Raw genomic sequence first — 21,199 nt, 5'->3', positions numbered from 1 at the left:
AAAAACAGCCAAAGTTTAAACTTTAGTTAGGAAGCACTAATACTGATGGATGTGTAGTTCAGAGAACAGGGTGACCCTCATCACTTTGTTGGAGCCATGTGGGAATTTGAGCCAATGAGATGTTAGTTGATGCTGTAAAGCAGCAGGCTTAACATTAACTTCCATTTGTAATTCTATTTATTTAAATGCTCAGAGCGCTTCGAAGCTACACTCACAGAAACCGACATGAAAGGTTTCATTTTAATACAAAATATAGTAAAATAACTACAAACTTTGACTTTTTTTTTTTTTTTTTTTTTTACAGATATTAAGTCTAAGACTAAGACTAAACACTGCCACTTTCATCACAAACCAAAAAACTGCATACACTGAATATTTAACAGGCAAAAGAGGCCATCTTTTGTCTTGAGAGTAAAACTTCATAAGAAAAGACAAAGTTTGAAGTTTTTCAGACAACTAAATGCTACTAAAAGCAAACAGGCACATTGTTAAGTACCAATGCTTTGTCAAGAGACAACTGAGCATCAGTGTTAAATATATAGAACATGCTTTTCTGTGTGTTTAGCTCCTGTTGTTCTGCAGGGATTCTATAAGACTCTTGTTGTACTCTGCCACCTGTTGGAAGACGTTGTTGGCGACTGATTCGTAGTCACTCTCCTGAGATTTCGAGGCGATGACTGATGCTGCAGTTAAGGAAAGATCTCTGGTGTGAACACTGGACGGCTTTTACGAGGACAAACGACACACCTCGCAAAACCGCTGCCTCTGGAGGTGATGAGCGACAACACGAGATAAAGACAGATTTCACAAGGATACATTCTTTCATTACAAAGTTGTTCTGCTCCAGGTGCTGCCATTTCCTCTCAAGGTTAGCCAGCTAAAACACAAAGCACGCACACACACACACACACACACACACACACACACACACACACACACACACACAGAGGAAAAAAATACCAGATTATCATGAGCATAACATTACAAGTATGTAACAACATAAAATGCCTCGATTCCCTTGCTCAAGGACACTGCAATAGTGGATAATGCACATTTTTCCTGCTGTAACAGCTTTATTAGAACTGGAATGAAAAATGCCCGTCCAGCAGTGTCTGTGGCTCCGATGTGTGTGTGCCTCTGCACACACGTTTTATGTATAAAGGCTCTAACCTGAGCATGAGTCTCATTTTCTTGCAGTTTGGTCTTCAGAGCTTCATATTTCTGGTTCATTTCTTCCAGCAGCTGTTTGAATGAATCTCGACGCTGAGTCAGAGATACGCGCTCCTCCTGTAGTCTCTGCAACAGAGGAGCACACGTGGTTTAATTCATCGACAGTGAGTCCACGGTGAGCTGATGGGACTGATACCTCCAGCTATGAATAAATATACTGAGACAAATCCATGCAGTACACAGACAAACAGACAAACGTTCTCTGTGTGTGATACTGAGGCACATCTCTGCAGCACAGCCTGTGTTACCTTTTTCTTCTCCTCCGCCGTGTGCCTCAGGGTGTCCAGGTCTCGGTATGTGTGCAGCTCCGTCTCCATGGTGCTGAGGCGCTCCTTCAGCGTGCTCAGCTCACCTGTGATCTTCCCCTCCAGCTGCTGCACCTTCTCCAGGTCCTGCTGCAGACGCTGGGACTCTGGGTGGTGTTAGCGGGGTACAGTTAGCAAATTAGCACCTGCCTGTTTGGCCTGTTCACTTTGTCAAAGAAAGTACATTTTACTGTGTGTGTGCGTGTGTGTTACTGATGTTGTAGCCATAAATGTGTACACAGTCACACTGTGGGGACTCGCCTCCCTTTTGTCCCCATGAATGCAGCTCATGAAATTTTGTGACTCTGAAGTGATGGAGAGACAACCACATGTGTATATATATATATATATATATATATATATATGTATGAGTGTGTGCGTGTGTGTGTGTGTGTGTCACTGACCAGTTGTCAGTCCCCTGGCGGTGCTCTCTGATTGGACCACCTCTGTCTCCTTGCTGACCAACACCTCCTGCATGTTCCTCAGCTCACTGGCTGTCACAGTATCCACCTGACGCAGCCGCAACATGCTCTAGACACACACACACACACACACACACACACACACACACACACACACACACACACACACACACACACACACATTTGGTCCTCTCTACCACACCTTCTCCCGCCCTGAGAATTGTCTTTTGTCCATCTCCACCTACTCGTCTCCTCACGCCCTCTCTCTCCTCCGCCTTGATATTTACTCCACCCTCTTTTATCTCTGTCCCTGACTCTAATATTTACATTCCGCCCACCTCTCCCCCCTCTCCCCTTCCTCCTCACCCTGCTGCAGTGCTCCAGGAGGGAGACGATGTTCTCCTGGCTCTGTGTCATCTTGTCCTGCTCCTGAGCCCTGGACTCCTCAAATGACTGCAGGTATCCTGAAACAGAGGAAGAAAAGAGTTTCTGCTGCAGGCTGTTATACTTGAGCCAATATGTGGACATGCAGATACGTTAAAACATGTGCAGGACTTAAAAACCTTCTGCCTTTAGTGACCCCTGGTGGTAGATTCAAAGATGGCACTGCAAAGCGGATGCTTCACAGAACTGCATCAGCCTTCATACTCCCTTATCAGTTAAATGACTGAAATGAATTCAGTGTACAGTAGCTAGATACTGTCTTCATAACTTTTTGCTCTCAGAGACTATACACTGTACATATGAAAGCATCAGTATCCACAATGCTGAGATCAGGTACTGAGTAAATATCCTGTCATTTCAGATACTGTCACTATCATGAAAGTCCACTCGGTTCTAACTATATCCACTGTCAAATGTTCAACTTACGTTCAATTTCCTCCTCCTTCTTCTTCAGCTCCTTGTATTTCTGCTGACACTCCCCTAATGGACAGACAAAACCCTGTCAGTTTATCAAGCAATCCTATCATTATTAAACACAATAATAATTCATTATTAGCTGACTGACAGAAGCCTAATCAACAATAACTTTGATACTGGAGAAACACCTCAGACATTTTTAGAGCAAAATTCCCCAAAATGCATTGCTTACACTGTCTCAAATGTAAACATTTACTATCTTTTAATATAGCAACTGAGTATCTTTTGGACACTTGGCTGGGCAGAATAAGTAATTCTGTGGCTTTGGTAACCAGTGGTAACTATAGACCAAGCAAGTCATGGAGGAAATAATCCTAACACCTTTAGAATGTCCCCACTATTAGAAGACAGACGCTCCAGTGACTGTGATGGAGAAAGAAAGAGGTGACAGCAGCCATTGTTACCCTGTGCCTCCTCTGAGTCCTGCTCCAGCTGACGGATCTCCTCTGTGATCTGTGCCGTCCTGTCCCTGATCTCTGTCAGCCTGAACACACACGCACACACATTTTTAATCAAAGTAATAATCAGAGTAAAGCAAAATAAAAGTCAGAGCTGCCCATGCAGCCTCAGAGAGTTGCCGTTTGATATGAACACATACTGTCTCTCCATGCTGGCGATTTCCTGGTTGTCCTCCTTCACCTGGAAACAAAGCAGCAGCTTAAACTGACAGAACACTCACTGTCTATATTCAGTCAGTGTGTTGTCTCAGTATGTGTCAACACCGCTCGTCTGTCTGGATTCAATAATTCATCTCATCCTGTACTGTAGCTCCTTTGTTATTTTCATTGTAATTATGTTGAGATTATAAAAAAGTAAACAATTTGGTGTTTTTGTTGTTCATGAATGCATCTTATATCAGTCTTTGTGGTTGCATCCTGCATATTTCAGCTTCGCTCAGCAAACCTGTTTGAATAGTTTCTCCCTCTCCTCCTGTGGGGAGCCCAGGCTCTTGTGCTCAGCCTCCATGGCGTCACGCTTCGCCTCCAGCGCTGACAGAGTCTCGTGAAGTCGAACCACTTCCTGCTTTATGTGCGAGTGAGCCAGCTCCTGCACACACGAGAATGGAAGTTAAAACAGCTTATGCTGCCACGGCTGCTAATACTACAGTCGCTACCATTACTCGACACAGCGGTGGGATGTTACTGAACATCCATTTGCATTTTCCCACGTCTTTCCCACTGCCTGCTCCTTCCTCCCTGCCTCTTTCCCACACTTCATCTGTTTCATTGCCTTCACTCCTGCTCCCACTCCCCTTTGCCACCCAACTCACTGCTTCATAGTCCTCCTTCCTGGTTATCAGAATGTCCAGCTCCTCCTGGAGAACAGCTAGCTCCTGCAAAACAAAAAACGAGGAGGACAGGAGGAGAGGAGAGAGTGTTGAACTACAGTATGAGGAATAATAATGATGTATCATCACTGTAGCATCATGCAAACATTACACAAGAGGTTAAATAATACAACAATACTAGAACAAAAGAGCAGTGACAGAACAATATTAGACTGAAACTACATGAACACCTGTAGCAGCTCCTCATTGGCCGTTGTCATGGTGAAATACTTCTCTTGCTTTGCAGATGGCATTGCCTGGATGACCTCATCAGCGACGCGCCTCTCCCTCCTGATCTCTTCTTCAACCGCCCTGATGGCCTCTTCTCTTCTGCAAAGCAAACACAGCACATGGAGGAGTTTTCCTTTCATTTCTATCAGTTTGCTTCGCCTGCAGTTGTCGCATGGGGAGCGAGACATGTGACCAAGGTCCTGGGTCGCACTCAAAGCCAGCACAGAGAGGACAGATACAGTCTCCAGATAAGATAGGGACATAGATAAAGGATGCAGAGCAGGGAGAGTGGAGCAGATGTCGGATGGACTGGCACACGTTCTGTCTTCCCTCCTCTCTCTCATCATCACACTTGAAATCCTTCTCCAACCTTTCAAAAGCTTGAATCTGTTTCATTCATTTTCTGTATTATTCGTTTTTTAAATGAGAGGTGTTTCCGAGAAAAGCCTTAAGGAGACTTCTAATCAAAGGAGCCATAAATGTTTAGCTGGCTGTAACAGTATAACTCAGCCTTCAGGTTTTACAAGAGGGAACAAAGGTCATCTGCTGCGCTGGCTGCATCACACTGACAGATGAGTGCCGGTAGAAGCGCAGGTATGTGTCTTTGGTTATTATTCAGCAATACAGAATAGCAACAGAGGTTAAAGACAGAGATCACAGAAATGACAGAAAATGTGCTGTTGTACTGTACGTGGGTTAAAGCTCATTCAGCAGACATATGGGTTGATAAAAGAAACAGGTGTTCTTCTTCTTCACTGACTTTCAGTGTCACCAAGTTCAACGTGTTCGTTTCCTCCAAAAGACATCAGGACAATAAGAAACACTCCAGTGCAGGTGTATCAAGAGGACTCACTGACATTTCAGAAATACTGTACTCTGATCAAGGTTTCATGCTGGAACAGGTTTCATGCTGAAACATGGCCACTTGAGTGCAACGTTTTCTCTTAATATTGTGTGAGGAAAACAAATAACGTGATGGTCCTGATTACTAAGATTCCTGTGTTTAAGGTGAGGACATGGTTCTGTGTAACAGGTTTACATGAGGTGTTTTTAACTCAGGCTAGTGTCCAGGAGAATGTTTGGTCTGCAAAGTAATAGATGAAGAATGTTATGTTTGTTTTAGGTATTTTTTTTTTTTTAATCTTCACCAACTAATTTAACTAACTTAACTAATTATGTGTAAACAACTGCCTGATTGGTGATAACCTGCAACCAGATTGGAAATAAATGAACATGCTGGAATTAGGAAGCAGAATCTGAGGTGTAGCAAAGCTATCTTTTGTCCTTTGCTGGTCCATTGTTAATCAGGCTGACTGACCTTATTGGCATCTCCGGTAAAGCAGAGCCCATACAAAGTATTGATTGATAGAGTTTCTGTTTCTTTCAGGGTTGGATAATGGAAAGGTGGAAGCAACCTCTTCGACTGCTGTGGCTGAGCGCAGTGGTAGCAATCAACATACTGGGAACCAGTCAGGCTAGTTATCAGGCTGTGGAGGACGACAAACTGGTAGGAAAGGTTCTATTCTTTCTGTACTGTTCTTGTTAAGCTGGCACTGATCCAGAGTGATAACGTGGTTCCTGGATCACACATTCACAGTTTACTTTATGTTTCTTATGCTTATGTTCTGTAAGTGTTGTAAGAACTGTCCATCGTTCAATCCATCAGCAGCAGATCCTGATCAACAAGCCGCTGCAAGGCATTCCTCTGAATGCAAACAGTTCCTCTGTTACTAAACTGGTGATTGAGGGGAGCTCGATTACTCTGAATGATGCTGATAGACTAGCCCTGGATAGTTATCCTGGACTGGTAGAACTCCACCTGGATGGTAACCTGGTTACCAGTATACCAGCCACGTACTTCTCTGTGGTACCACAGCTCAGAGTGTTGTCTCTGTCCAGGAACAAAATCAGCAGGTAAATAAGACACAAATAAAGTAAACTGCACTGCTCTCGACTTTGGAAATGTAAAGATTTGTTACTGATTAGCCAAGATGGTGACTACTGCTGCTGCTACTATGATCACTGTATTTACAACTGATCCTCCTGGGTGTTACTGCAGCCTGGACCCAGAGTCATTCTCTGGCCTAGATGTCCTGACAGAGCTGGACCTGTCCCACAACCTGCTGACAAGTATCCACACACAGCTATTCAGGAGGCTAAGTAATCTACAGGTAAACCAAAAATCCATGGAGGTACTCTGCAGGATCCCTTTAAATACGCAAAGCTTTCAGTATTTATGAGGACTACAAATCATCTGGCTAAAGATAAATATAAAGGAACAACCTTGTCTTGACCTTTTCTTCTAATTCTTCAATGTTTGATATACGACTACTAAATACACACAAAAATCATTTGTACAGCAGTTGATGATTCAGTAGGAGAGAGAATCAGGAATGTTATATGAAATATGGAGTTCCTTCCCCCATCAGTGGACCAAGGTCGTTTCTATGCAAAAGAAAAGAAACACAACTAAGTGTTAACCTATCTGTCGATCAGAAATCTAGCAGTGTCAACTCAGTTATTATTAATCCATTAACCTGACCCTGTCTGGTCCCATCAGGTGCTGAACCTACAGGAAAACCCCTGGAATTGTTCCTGTCTGCTGCTCAGCAGTATTGGAGAGGTCAAAACAGGACTTACTGTTGGTAATAATTCCCTTGCGACAGTTTTTGTAACCACTGTGAGCCCAACAGCATTTCATTCAGACTTTCTGTCTTCACTTTTACACAGATGTGACCAGAATGCAGATATTAATTAATCAATAAACCATCAGATTAAGTTGAAGGAGTGCATGTCTGAAAGGGGCTTCAGTGAATGCTCATTAATTAAGTGACTTTTATACAAGGTGACTTGCTCTACAGGGGGACCACAAGTCACCTGTGCTTCTCTGGAAAGTCAGGCTGGAAAGGATCTTCTGCAGGCTACAGCTGTGTGTCACCCATCACCACCTACTGCCTTCACTACAGAACCACAAAAACCACCAACACCAGTCAATTTTCAGCAGTCTTGGGGCTCATCCACTAAGCTGAACTCCACAACGACAAGCACGTACCACATCAACAAAGGTAGGACAAAGAGAGATTCTTCTGTCACATGTGTGAACGTATGAATGCAACATAACAAGCTCAACAGACTGATCTGTCCTCTCTATCTCCATCCTGCAACCCCAACTAGACAAGACACCTGTGCTCGGCAACACATGGAAGTTCACAGCATGCATTGCAGGCTTGGCACTATGCACCTTCACGCTGATCATATGTGCCATCAAGGGGCCTTCCTGGTACAAACTCTTCCACAACTACCGTCATCAGCGACTACACCAAGAAGAGGATGAGGAGGAGACTGTTGTGTCAACAGTCTTCGCAGACACAGGGAGGTACCTGGACCATCAGACATTCACCTTTGAGCAAGAGAACGGGCGGATAGAGGTGGCAGAGGACGAGGAGGAGGAGGATGGGTATTTTGAGGATCCATACATCAAGAGGGAAGAGTGACATACAGGAGAGGAGGCATCAGCAGAACCACAAAGAAGCAAACAGGAGCTGGCGAACCATGACAGAGGAAGCAATCATCACAAGTGGAAAATCGAAAAACTAGGTGCTCACTGGGAGGCTGTTGCATGGTACCCAAAGAACTGTCCCTCCGGATGGGATTTGTACAGTACACATCGCCTGAGGTGGACAAGCTGAATAAAATCATTTAGCTATTTGTCATCTAGCGGTCACTAAAACTTTCCCTGCCTCTGTGACTCCTGTGCAAGATTGTTGTAATGTTGGTTATCAAGTAAGTTACTCTGTAGCATCACATCAACGGCAGAAATATGAAGTAAACACTTACACAGTCCTCCATGACAGAGTTTAAGTGAGCTCTTCAGACAAGGAAGGAAAGATGGAATGCAGAATCAACATTGTGTGCCTCTGAATTAGTACTTTTACTCCCACTTTGTTTGCATCAGAGCAAACAACACTGTATTCTCTGTCCTGTAGAGAATGGGAGTACCCATGTTCCTTTCCTTGCACGAGTCTAATACTTTATATTCTTGCTTGACATACAGTATCATCCACCTGCTGCTTTACAAGCTGGACAAAGCAGGGATTCTTTCTTCTGCCTCACTCATTTAGTGCAATGTAATGTTTACAGCTTTTTGAAGCTTGTCACCATTTAAAAACTGCACTCAAAACCAGTTAAAGACGGTCATGTACTGTAAATATGTTGATTCATGCAACATACTGTCGTTCAAATTGTTAAATGTATATACATGTATGTAATACAGCGAACATTCATGAAAGCCATGACATTGTAACAATGAATCGATGTGTTAAATCAATCGTTGATGACACTGATTAACCATTAAAAGCTGATAAAATGAGAAACGCATTTTTTTCAGGCTTCACCAACATTAAATATAAGTTTAAGAACAGGATTTCCCAACACAAAACCCAGTGATCTCAAGCAATACACCTGCGTTTGAGAGGCCATCCTGTAATAACTATTACGTAAAAATAATAATAATAATAATAATAAAATAATAATAATAAGTAGAAGTAGAAGAAGAAGAAGAAGAAGAAAAGAGGAAGAACTTACTCTCTCCTCTCAGTGAAGATGGCATCAATGCTTTCAGCCTCACTGTTATTCTGATCTTTCACCTGGGACAGAGGAGAGGAAGGAAGATTAAAGAAATGAGAGGACATTCTCGTTATATTTTTAATAAGGAGCAGTCTGTCCAAAATCAACCTGCTAAACTGACTTTTTACTTTTGAGTTTTTAAGCAGGACGAGTCAGAAGAGTTACCATATTGCTTACACGGTGTACTTACAGCATAGTAGTCGTTGATCATTTCTTCCATTTCTGTGTTAGTGTTGAGCTTGTCCACCAGCTGGACATGAAAATAAAGATTTGCACAAATAAAAAACCAAAAATGAAGGTACAGATCAGCAGGACTCATCAAGTGTTTAATCAGGGAAGTAGAGTCCATTAAACCACTGAAGACTATTCAAACACCTTATACCAAACACCTAAGGCTTTGAAATGCACTGCTAATATTCAAATAATGTTTAGTTAGCTTTACACTAGCCTGACTTAACAACCAGGACCAAACACTTAACATCATTTAGCTGCTAAACTGGGATTGCTTGTTCATTTTCTGTTTTTTCCACTCACTATGTCGTCAAGGATAACGTCAGCTCAATGCATTAAGTGTAGAAATAACTGTAAAAAATATTTGCTGTAATATTTGTTCAGTTGCTTTCTTGTTGCGTGGTTGCGTGTCCAACATGTAGGAGCTCGAGATTTTTTTCCAGTGGCTACTCATTGAAAATAATTAGAAACAATGGCTACAGCGTTACCATGTTGTAGTCAGCAAGCTGGCCTTGTAGGTCCTTAATCTCTACAGCCAGGCCTTCAGCTCTGAGGGGGGAAGAAAACAACAAAGGCTTGGTGATTTGTTTGTCACACTTTTATACTTTAATTCATTACAATATTCATTCACTGTACGATGAGAGCCGTAATGTTTGTGTGTGATTTGGTAATAATGCAGTGCTAACAAGCTTCAACTCTTCCTGTCTAACACTTCCTGACTGAAGAAGAGGGTTATCTCTTTTAACACAAAACTGCACAACCTGCTGCTCTGATGAAAGAATTACCATGATAGAAATAGGCGATGGGCAAGCCTGAACTGACTCCTGATCCTCACAAAACCTCATCACATGTTTCTGATTAATGCAGCTGATAGATTTAGGAACTTTTTACTGCATACTTTTTATTTCAGTTAAAAACATCAGTCACAAACATTTCCTTTTCTTCTGATGAATGGGTGTATTGTCTTATATTTAGGAATATGTGGAGACTGTGGGATGCTGCCAGCCAACATACAATTTGAGAACATAGTCTGTTGTAATCAACAATAATTGGTAAAAAGGCCACTCACCTCTTCTCATAGGAGAGATAAACAGAGTTCTCCTGGTTGTAGTTGTCGATCTCCTTGTGCAGTTTGCTGGTCTCTGTGGTTAACTCGTTGATCTTACTCCTAACAGCACAACAACAGAACATTCACTTTCAAACTGTAAAATTGACCAGTGTGTACCAACAGGTGTGTGGAAGAAATGGTTGGCCTGCTGGGAGCACCTGCTGCACAGTGCAAAGGAATACCAACAACTTGACATGTTTCACACAACAATTTAGTTTGTGGCACACGGCCTAACAGAAGCATGTGTTACCTTAGAAGGCCCAAGTAGTAGGACTTATCCAGAATCTGCCTCTGAGGTCCTTTTGGGGATGGAAGGAGGTGGTGGAGAGAAAGACAGAGAAGTGAGAACTATGATGATGAAGTAATAATCAACTTTTTTAACATGGCTCACGGTGTCTGCCCAAACATTAGACCACATAAATACACACCTATCCATGTGAAAAGAGTGGGCTGATGTCACATCAAGCTTACCTTTCATGCCAGTCTTCATTCCACTGAGCCCCTGTTGGGTCACCGGCCTTTCAGTCACTTTGATTGGTGCTGACAGGACTCCGGGGGTGGCAATGGGGATACCGCCCCTCATACCAGGATGACCACTTGTTCCTGGAACCATCTGGATTGAAAATGTAAGAATAAAAACTCTGTGAGACTGGGGTTTTACCAGCTCATTTGTGAAAAATATTAGTACTAAAAGTTTAAACTAGTTACAAACACTGCAACATCTTAAGACAGTATCATATGCTGAGTGAGGCGCTGATTAAATGCAGATCATATATGCAGGTACAAACTTAGCTTGAGCATTTAAGTTGTTTGTCTAAAGAGTTACAATTGCTGGGTGTGCAAGAAAAAGCACTACACCCAGAGTCTTCTCTGTTAAATCATAGTATTTAAGAACTTTTCAGAGATCCAAGTCAGCCAGTCAGTTATAAGAAGAGAGATGCAACAGATACCATCAGAGGCCAGGGCACAGACAGATAGGTTTGGGCTTTAGTGCCTTTGCTATTCTGCTGATACCTTGCTGTGACTTTAGCACACAAGCTCACAGGAAGAGCACTTGTATAAACTGCAGTTGACTTACCCCAGTTGCAACCCGTATAGCTGTAGGAGGAGGTCTGATGGCAGTTGGGGGTCTTCCAGCACCAGGGAGCACAGTTCCACTGCGGCTCACAGGGCGGCCCATGCTGGTGGGAGGCCGCTGGCTTGCCATGATGCCTAAATCCACTGGACATTTAAACAGTATCAATAACAATTAAGAAATCAAAAATTTGAAGCTGATGAGAAGAAACAAATTTATAAAACCATGTGGTGCTGCTATACTTGCACTGTATACTTTCCATCTATCCCAATTCTGGGCACACCTGATTAACATTTGATTGGCTGAACACACCTGAACCCAGTTCCTTCGTGTGATCTATCTCTGATCCTGGGCCGTGTTAGTGATAGGAGAAGGTATTTAAAGATGACAGCTAGCTAACAATAAAGCCTAGGTGGGCACTGAAAGATTATATGTGTGTATGTATTGACTTTATAGTTACCAACAGTTAGCGCTACTATGTACGGTAACTTATCACAAAGTTAAGACTTAGTTATACGTGACTTCATGCACGGACCAAGCTAAACTCATGTCGGTTGTAGCATTTATAGGACGTCAGCGATTTAGCGTAACAAACGCCATTAGCATTAGCCAGTGCATTAGCCAGTGCTAAAGGACCATTAGCGTCAGCTCGTTGCCACGGACTAGCATGGATAAGCTAGTCAGAGTTTCGTACCTTAAACTGAACTCCCTGTCGTTTGTTTTCGGCAAAAGTATCGAAGCAGCTGTCTAGTAAGCTGGTGTCCCAAAGAGGAAAATGTCAACTGGCTAACGCTGAAAGGTAAAACGTTATGTTATAAGAAAGTTAGCAGTTCCAGGCGATGTTGACGTTACCCCAGCAACCGTCTTCTTCCCTTGAAATGAGGCAGCATCGTAGTTGGAGAGTGTGTTGCTGCCACCCAGCGTTCAACTGCGGAAAACGACGCAGACCGTATATCAGTGCGCGGCAGAGGATGTTGTGTTGATGCCACAGGTCATCAACACTAATTCTGCTCATATTTCAGAGTTTGGAGAGATTGTAGATTTTATTCAGAGAGATTGTATTCATGCAAATTAGATGGCGGAGTGGATGGATGGATCTTTACTCGACTGAACATGGCGTAGGACATTTTGTCTCATTTTAAAATAGAATAACCTCAAAATACTATGATGAGCCCCTCCAGCTGGCCCTTCATGGTTCATGGTTACACATCAAATCCCACAATATTCAACTAATTCTAAAGCTACACTGAATCTAAACACTGGTGTAACGGCAGGGCGCCAGAGAACAAATGTTATTGCATTTATGACATTAATATGCCTTTTATCCTAAAACAAGTTTGCACTGATTGCACAGGCAGTTTGGTAGGACGGTGCAAAATCAAGAGTCTGTTTATGTTTGCCAGACCCAACATGATCACTTTAACCTCCACCTAAAGCATAAAAAAGCGCCGAATATGACTTTGCCGACATAAAAGTAATGAACTTGTGATATATTGTTCATCTGTTGCCATGTTGCACGTACATTTCATGACTAAATGAAATTGAAGCCTTTCACTACCCTGAGGCCCCACTAGAGGTCAGTGTCCACCTTTGTTCCTGCTGTAGCAGCTCCTGGATTTAACTGGACATCAGTTCGAGCTTTACTCTTACATCTTGGTTTATAATAACCACTTACCCTGAAATGAAAATTGCGAACTTCCAGAACATAACACGAACATATTACATACTGAGCTGAGAGAATGGCAACCCAGTCAGGAAGACAACAAACGTTTTTACGGCAGATATTTTGACTTAAATTGCAGAAAAAACACAGGCGCAACTAATAACAGTAACAATGGCTGCTGTCCATTTAGGTATCCCACTTCCAGGGTCCTGGCTGTGTGGATGCTAGCTGCCTGCCATGGCTTAGAGAGAACAATAAATCTGTCAGCTGAGAAAAGGAGAGGATATGTGATTTCTTGTACTTTAGTGATATAAAGAACAGTGAAAATGTGACGTGTAATATATGAACAGCTACCGGCTAACCTGGCAGTGTGTATCGTTAGCTTACGTTCACTAACGTAAGCTAACCAGCATAAGCTAACATTAGCCAGCATAAGCTAACGGTCGCCCACATACCAGGAACTGTCCGAAACAGAAAGACGTTAACCACAAATGAGAGTTTTAGTCCATTTTATTTCATGTTCAACAATCACATCACTAATTAACAAGTAATCACAATAAACACTTTTTTTTCCCAAACCAGAAAATAAACCTCAAATTAATGAAAAAAAAGAAAGAAAATAAAACCACAAAAAACAATGAGGAGGTTCTGTATAGTAATTCTACGTAACACATCCCATTGTTGTTTTTCAGCATGCTCTGCAGGTACAGGAGGTGTTTCTCAGCTAGTGTTAACTTGCATGTCTGGTATGAGTGCAGTGGCAGTAGATGAAGCTCTACGATACTGTACTCCTGCGGTAACTTACCGAGGAGCACTTATGACACAAACCAGCCTGACAATTACAGTTAGTCTTCTTAACCTCAGACAAGAATGTGTTAGGGTCTCGGTGTGTGTGTGTATGTGTATATGTGTGTGTGTCTCTCCTGGGCAGGTCGCTGCTTTTTGAGTGCCATATGCAGCAGCCAATACATTTTGATTTGCAGTACTCTACAATTGGAGCCTGCTTAAAGAAGAAATTCCCAGTGCCCACCGTGCCATGCAGGTGCATGAGCTTCAGTCCCTTTCAGCTTTCTTCTGATATCATATGAACCTGCAGAGCTCACTGCAGGACCCTGCATGAGACGCTCCCCAGCCGCTCACAGCTTTATTCTCATCGCTTAAGACTGGGCTTGTGGGCATGATTTAATAGCATGGAAGCACAATTTTGTGCTACACATTTGTTAAAAAAAAAGTTTTAAATTAATTAAGCTCTGTAGTGCCCGTTAAAGATTTCTAAATAAGCGGCTGTGAAAGCACTTTAAATAACGTCTGATTTACTGAGATATTAAAGACTTTCTATGCGTTGTTTTGGGTTCAAATCTTCTCGTGCATCCTCGGAGGAACTCCTGGACGCAGTTCAATCAATCAATCAAAAGTATAATCCCTTCAACCACGAGAGCACAACCACCACGAGGCGAAAGGAACACAACGATAAATACATATACAAAAGTGTTGCGTCTTTAGTACAATATTTCTCAAAAGACATTCTTTCCCTTCAGTGGCCCCCTTCTGATGAAAAAGGCAGACTTTTTCAATTTGCCATACTAATAATCAGAGTAATAGTCATGATAAAACACTTCCTCCCCTTAGGACCATTAGAAGTACATGGACATAAGAGCCGCTCTGAATAACCTTTAAACCCCCCTGGTGCTGTTGATGGACTGTCTTTTGCTCTTGTTTAGGGCCATAAAGAGTGCATCAGCAATAAAATATCTATATACATCCATGTGCAATCTCATAAGTAGTGGTAAGTAAAAAGTTAGGGGTAAAAGCAAAGCTAAAACACGGTGGTGGACAGGCACAAGGACAAATTTAGCTCAGCGACAGCCGTGGCACAAATAAAGCAATTCAGTTTATGACAGCTGCTCTTTCAGCAACACTCACTCCTCAGCTGGCAAAAAAGTCCTCCAACATTTGCACTTTCAGAAGCCGTTAACTACGAGTTATTGCCGATTTTTGAAAAAGAAAACAAAAAACTTTCAGAAAAACTTCTATTCAATTTCAAGGGATTCCAATATAAAACAACTATGACTGAATCTGAACTGAACTGTGTTTCGCCATCGAAGAATGAGGCACTGTCATTCAGTTTATTGCTCCATCCATGTCACCACTCAAAAAGCTCATTCATAATTAGGTCACTTGTACATAGAGGGGGATTTTAATTGGTAATCGAATGCCACCACTCCATCACCGTGAGCCCTCTTTGATATATTAAAGCATTAAGGTGCAGTTTAGTTCTGTCGAAGCTACTTTACATTATTAAAGTGACAATTTGAATCAAAAAGTCAGGAGTGTGTTCAGAGCGTGACGTTGTCTCTCGGGGGCAGTTAATGGAGAAGAGTTTTTAAAACTGAGTTTAAAAATAAAATTACACAAAATCTGAAGAAAATTGCTAAAATTGCTCAATTTCTGCCAAGGCATTTACCCCCATCCCAACCTGCTTTTCTATACTTCCAATCATTACTCAAATGAAAGAACTGGAATCAAGATATTGTATACAAACCCAACCAAAACAAGCCTTTTATCCTGTTTCACTAAAGGTGTTATAACAAGCGCTGGTTATTGAAATTTGGTACTTCACTGGTATCAACTGAAATGTATCTATAGCACAGAGTGTCAAAGCAAAAGCTGCAGTCAGATTCATAATCTTTACCTATTATTTGATTAAACAGATTCAGATCTGTGTTTCAATTAGGGAAAGTCGTACGGCTGCTTGTGTTTAGAGAGCATTTAGCGTTTGAAAAGTTTAGCCTCTTCTGTTAAAGGAAAGAAGGATTTGTAGAAAAATGTTGATATTCCTCGAAGTTAAAGCTGCACCAATAAATGGTGAAAGGTGTCACTCGCAGTGCAAAAAACCTACAGAGGATCGTCACTGGACTCTGCAGTGTTTCAGCATCTCTCAGCTCATTCATTTACAGCTCATGCCTTTGCTGCTTGCTTCAGTCTTACTGCTCTCATTATCCCGTTTTCCAGCCTTACGAGGCAGCCAAAAAAGTCCTGACAAACCCAAAGCAGGCTTCCTGCCCGACGCTAAACTGCAGACAGACACAGCTAACAGCCAGCTGGTGAACATAGTCGAGGCTTTTGCAGCTTAAATACCAGACATTTGGACACAAACACGACTCCAAATGAATGCTAATGTCGCTCTGCGTCTGGTGGATGTGTAAACAGGCGAGGAGCCACGGAGCCGCTGCGTGCAAACCTGCACCTCGTTTGAAGCAGTGGAAATTAAATCACGAGGTGAAACGACAACCATCAGAAAGCAGCTCTTCGTGCCCATCAGCCCTAAAAATCTGACTAACAACACATCAACTGGCTGGGACTGCCCCAGAGATATACACATGGTACCAAAGCACAACACTTTGAGTCATAATGCACACAGACTTTCAGCTCTGAGCATCATATTATATAGCCTGGCCATGCATTTAAAAAGGCAATTGGAGGCAACAGTTGAATACATTGCTACAAGAGGATAAAGTCACACCATGTTCCACTGCCAATGCTCCAACAAGAAAAGTGCCCAACACACATTAGAGATGTTTTTGTACTCGGCTTAAGCTCTTATCAACTGCCAAACAACATGCTACCAAAACCCTCATAGAATCACCTGAAATGGTACAATAACCACGACTACACACAACTACCAGGACAGCTTGATTGACAGAATTTCCTTAAAACGGCAACAGCAGGTTGCTCGTAGCGTTTTATTTCTGTTTCATCGACGGTGATGTTCTTCCTCTGAGCAGCTTTAGGTGTGAGCCTGCGTCATCCTCGTTTGCTGTAGTTTCCAGGTAAGGACAAGAGGCACATACGAGACACACAGCTTCTATCTGCGGCGTTTAGACATCGTCCTCATCTCCCTCTGGACCGCATGCTCCACTTCTCTACTTTAGCAAACTTCCTCTTTTGCATTTCCACAAAAAAAAAAACTTCCATTGCTACTTTGCCATAAATGTAAAACACACCTAAAAAGCTTCTTCCCTCACTTTCTTCCTCCCTCTGGATATCATCTCCCTCTTCACTGTGTGCCTTGGTTTAAAAAAAACCTGTGCGTGTTTCCAAGATTTTCTGAGTGCTATCGGAAAAAAAAAGACCACCCATTGTATTGCTTATACAGGAAGAAACGTACAATTAATAAATAAAACGTTTGAAAATTAAGAAACTAGGAAGAAAGAAAGAAAACTTGAAAGACAAAAATAAGATCCGAACAGAACACCAAAGCTCATTTTTACACAACTTTGTCACTCAAACACATCATCACAAACACAGAGAATAGAGTTAAACAGCCTACTTGTTGTCTAGCTTTTCTGTTTTGTCAGCTTGTTTATGATAAGTGACACTGAAGAGAGAAGAAGTGATGAAGCACATGAGATGGACGATGAATTACTACGATGTTATTGAAGCAAAGAGTGAGTGGTTATTGGGAACGAACAGCCCCTAAAGTCAAAAGGAATAGAGAAGCTACAGGTGAGTCCGAGAGGGTTTCCACGCTGCTCAGTGGACACATGAAGATATCGCTGCTGTTAGTTAGTGTGTGTGGAGGTGAGATGATGTGACAGTGGGTACAGAGGATCCAAGTAAAACCCAATGATTCCAGGTCAGTCAGCTTGGAGAAGACGCAAACAAATATGTGAGAAAGCTTTGGCGTCCCCTCACTTCCCTCCACGTAGATTCCCACCGAGGCCCAACCTTAGTCTATACAGTCACTTCAGCCAAACACAGGAGGGTAGGGAGGGCTACGATGACGCGATGGTGCGTGATGATGAGCTCAGATGTGAGAGAAGAGGCATGATAACATGAAGCTGATACTAGAATGGCAGAACTATTGTGTGATTCAAACATTTGCAATGACAGATTTAAGATAAGAGGGGGTTTCAGAGCTTGATGGGGAGAAAGAGGTCAAGATCCCTTTAAGCGGCTGCTGCTGTCCCCCTGGACCTCCCCCTGAAGATGCAGCGAGGAGGGGGCAGAGGGGGAGCTGACACAGCCCGCCGAGGCCAACGATTCAATGAGGGAGACACTGCGAGGAGTCGGGTGGTGGTGGTGGTGGTGGTTTTGGTGTAGAGAATAGAAGGAACCGTGTGGGTGGGGACTGTTGTCGTCCTGGGAGGCTGGCCAGGTGACGATGTCGGCGCCGTGGTCCGTGCGAGAGCGAGCATTCTCGCGGAAGTTGAGCTTGAAAGACTCAATCTGCAGCAGAGGGGTTTGAGAGAAAGGGGCGGAGAAGAGGGGGAGGAGGCGAGGGAGAAAGAAAAAAAAAAATACAGATAGGAGAAAGAGGGGAGGGGGAGGAGGTGTTGTTGTGGGGGAGTTGAGATGAGGAGGGCAGAGGGATAGAATTAGATGCCTGCAAGATAAGAAGTCACAAGATGACGGTGTGGTCAGGTGCTTTGGACTGCAGACAACATGGTGATGGATACAGCAGACATACAAATGTACTCTGAGTGCAGTCACACAGACGTTATGAAGAACACTTTTATCTGCGTTAAGGAGAACAAACTGCCACACTGTTAGTCATTTACTCCACAGTATGTTTCAGATGACCTGGCACCAGGAAACCACTCTTCCTGGACGGCTCCTCCTTCCTTTTTGCTACATGGGACTCAAACCCTGAACTGACAGCAGATGAGGCTGGCACACACACAAACTTACTTGTCTCTGGGATGCGTGAGTCCAGAGCCTGTGGCTCCCGGAGGCCCTCACTATCACAGGGAGCCCCCTCCTTCAGCCCATTCTCCTGGGCAGCAGGGCTCCCTGCCTGCCCTGGCTCGGAGCCTGGGGCCTGGGCTGCGGTGCCACTCAGGGGAGTCCCATTCCCCTCTGTTGTCTCCTGGGCCCCCTCAGCCTAGAAACACATAGCAGGGCGTGTCAATCGGTGGGGATGGGGATGGAACAACCTGGCTCCAAATCTCATATCACTACCAGACATTTGTTGTCTTTTGTGATAAAGAATATAGTTCTGTACGTAGTTTTTGCAGATAACCCAGATTGACAGTTTGTGATTACAAAAATCTGGCGAGGCAGACGCCTTGATTAAAAACATGAAAAGACCTGGAGCCAGACTAAGGTGGAGGGAGATGGAATTCCAAAAAAAAATAATAACTGGAGTGTACAGCATTCAAACAGAACAACTGACCATGGCCAATGAATGCAGTGATAGAAAGCAAGTTCAAGCACGTCATATCAAAAAAGCAGATGCAGAATGTGTAGAAATGATGCTTTTCCTGAACCACAAACCCTCCTGCATGATCTCACATGTACATGCGGAAAAAATGCTTGAATGCTATTATTCTACCTCGGAGGAATTACATGTAAAAATGGCAAAACTCAGGAGAAACCAGGTAATTACACAATCACAGTTCAACAACCTGCAGGACCAATCCTGCACAGGTAATGAGGAACAGCTGTGTAGACTGAAGCACCCTAAATATGTCTCAACACTTGTTCTCACTTTATAAAATCATGTCTCAACCAGTAGGATCACCAGGCAGACTTTAAGGACAGGGCTGGCGACATTATTTCGTTTCTTCATGTCAACAATCCCATGGAAAAAACAACCAACAGAGTTCGTCCTCTGGGACGATCTGACTTCCCGACCGTGACTGTGGCACCCATTGATTCCTGTTGAAGGAAGGAACCGATGGGTTTAGCCTGTTCAAAAATGGGAAATAAATATCTTCATTTTCAAAAACCTCTCAGTAATTTCATAAAACAGCTGCTCGCTGTCGTTTTTAGCAAAGCTTACTCAGACATGAAGAAGCAGAATATTTGCTCAGCAGTGAATTAATCCACATTTGGTGCTCTAGTGAGTATTTAGGGCAGCAGGGCTGTGCATGTGCGGCAGAGTTACAATAAACTACAGTGTGTGTGTGTGTGTGTGTGTGTGTGTGTGTGTGTGTGTGTTCATAAAGGAACATGTGGCCCAGTGCAGCAGTGTGACTCACTGACATATCAGGCTTTAGACACACACACAACACACACAATACTTGTTCGTATTGTTGGTTGGGTCTTTTCATGGAATCTGTTGACAGTAAGAAAAATACAGAAATATATAAAATCTAAATATAGAACACTACCAGCCTTATCTATTGCAAAGCAGAAAAAATAAAGCACCCCTGCTAAACATATACGGACACCCAGCAGACCCTGGACAGTGACACAGGACAGGCTGAGGGGTGTTGAGTTTCTTCAAGCCAATGCAGTTCTAGAATAAAACATGACGCACTGCGTGCACGGTGCGCTCTGTTTTGGGTATAAAGAGCACGTTTCAAAGCTCATTTTTAAAAATACGCTTCAGTTAGCACTTGTCAAAAAGAAAAAGGCTCTCAGACAGGTTATTTTTATGGGAATGCTATTCTTAGCTGCCCTCATGATTCTTCTTCACGTGGCTTGGTTGAAAGGTGCGGATGATGACTGGGTGTGCACAACAGTGTGTGAAGATGACAATGTGAGTGACAGATGGGATCATGCACTGATTGTGAAACACAGATGGGCTGCCATAGGCTGAGGGGACAGGTGACATCATTTCTGATCAGTTTGACCAAAATGTCTTTCATTAAGTTCACCACCCAGACAATAACCCGACCCAAAATTATGTTACTTCAATCCTGTTTAAAGTGTTTTTAATTCTAAAAATCTACGACCATCCCTGATCTTTCATGTCACATATGGACGGCTCTGGCTATGCTTTCTGCCACCATGTCCACGTCCTTCCTCAGTGTCCTCTCTTCTCCCATTTGCTCTGAAAATGTATTGGACAGAGCTGAGCTGAGCCCTGCAGGAAGCGTCCAGACAGCAGCAGGCCAGCACAAAGGGAGCTGACGGTACAGTAGGTGTGGAGGGTTTGAGGTGTTTCAGGTTGCTGCAGATGGTTTATGACAGGCTGTCATTATCATCAGCGATTGTAGCTTGAAGCCACCCAGCGTCTTTTAGATGTCATGAACACAGCGGTGGAACGAGACAAGAATGAGAAGCCTCAGACTATTTTCTCCTCACACACAAAAACCTTCTTTTTTTTTTCT

At 43.0% G+C, this 21,199-nt stretch overlaps 3 protein-coding genes across 15 annotated transcripts in view; 1 reads left to right on the top strand and 2 right to left on the bottom strand.

Annotated features, from left to right (window-relative positions):
• Positions 1-161: 161 nt before the first annotated feature.
• On the bottom strand, positions 162-12,356 carry ift74 (intraflagellar transport 74). Its single transcript, XM_076761455.1, has 20 exons — positions 12,171-12,356; positions 11,480-11,622; positions 10,873-11,014; positions 10,652-10,700; positions 10,363-10,461; positions 9,782-9,842; positions 9,253-9,312; positions 9,021-9,082; positions 4,397-4,535; positions 4,149-4,211; positions 3,782-3,925; positions 3,477-3,517; positions 3,283-3,362; positions 2,828-2,881; positions 2,324-2,421; positions 1,940-2,066; positions 1,479-1,642; positions 1,171-1,296; positions 817-877; positions 162-677 (listed from the first exon to the last, which is right to left on the bottom strand). Exons 2-20 carry the CDS (start codon positions 11,606-11,608, stop codon positions 562-564), a joined length of 1,815 nt encoding a protein of 604 aa, XP_076617570.1. The 5' UTR covers positions 11,609-11,622; positions 12,171-12,356; the 3' UTR covers positions 162-561.
• Positions 5,833-7,930, top strand: LOC143339752 (uncharacterized). Its single transcript, XM_076761184.1, has 6 exons — positions 5,833-5,943; positions 6,103-6,350; positions 6,496-6,607; positions 6,997-7,077; positions 7,282-7,516; positions 7,602-7,930. Exons 1-6 carry the CDS (start codon positions 5,833-5,835, stop codon positions 7,928-7,930), a joined length of 1,116 nt encoding a protein of 371 aa, XP_076617299.1.
• Positions 12,357-13,631: 1,275 nt separating the features above from the next.
• Positions 13,632-21,199, bottom strand: part of LOC143339882 (uncharacterized) — a 109,393-nt gene continuing 101,825 nt past the window's right edge. For 12 of the 13 annotated variants that reach the window (XM_076761415.1, XM_076761418.1, XM_076761408.1 and 9 more), the window contains 2 exons: positions 18,831-19,023; positions 18,445-18,525 (listed from right to left, as the gene is read on the bottom strand). In XM_076761415.1, coding sequence (XP_076617530.1) covers positions 18,518-18,525; positions 18,831-19,023 — 201 coding nt within the window. In that variant the 3' untranslated portion in view covers positions 18,445-18,517. Of the gene's footprint in view, positions 18,369-18,444; positions 18,526-18,830; positions 19,024-21,199 lie in introns of those variants that run through there. The other variant, XM_076761409.1, reaches the window with a different exon arrangement.

This window comes from Chaetodon auriga, chromosome 21, assembly GCF_051107435.1.
Source record: "Chaetodon auriga isolate fChaAug3 chromosome 21, fChaAug3.hap1, whole genome shotgun sequence".
NCBI lineage: Eukaryota > Metazoa > Chordata > Actinopteri > Chaetodontiformes > Chaetodontidae > Chaetodon > Chaetodon auriga.
Note: the sequence above shows the minus strand (reverse complement) of the source record. Positions and strands in the feature narration are given on the sequence as shown.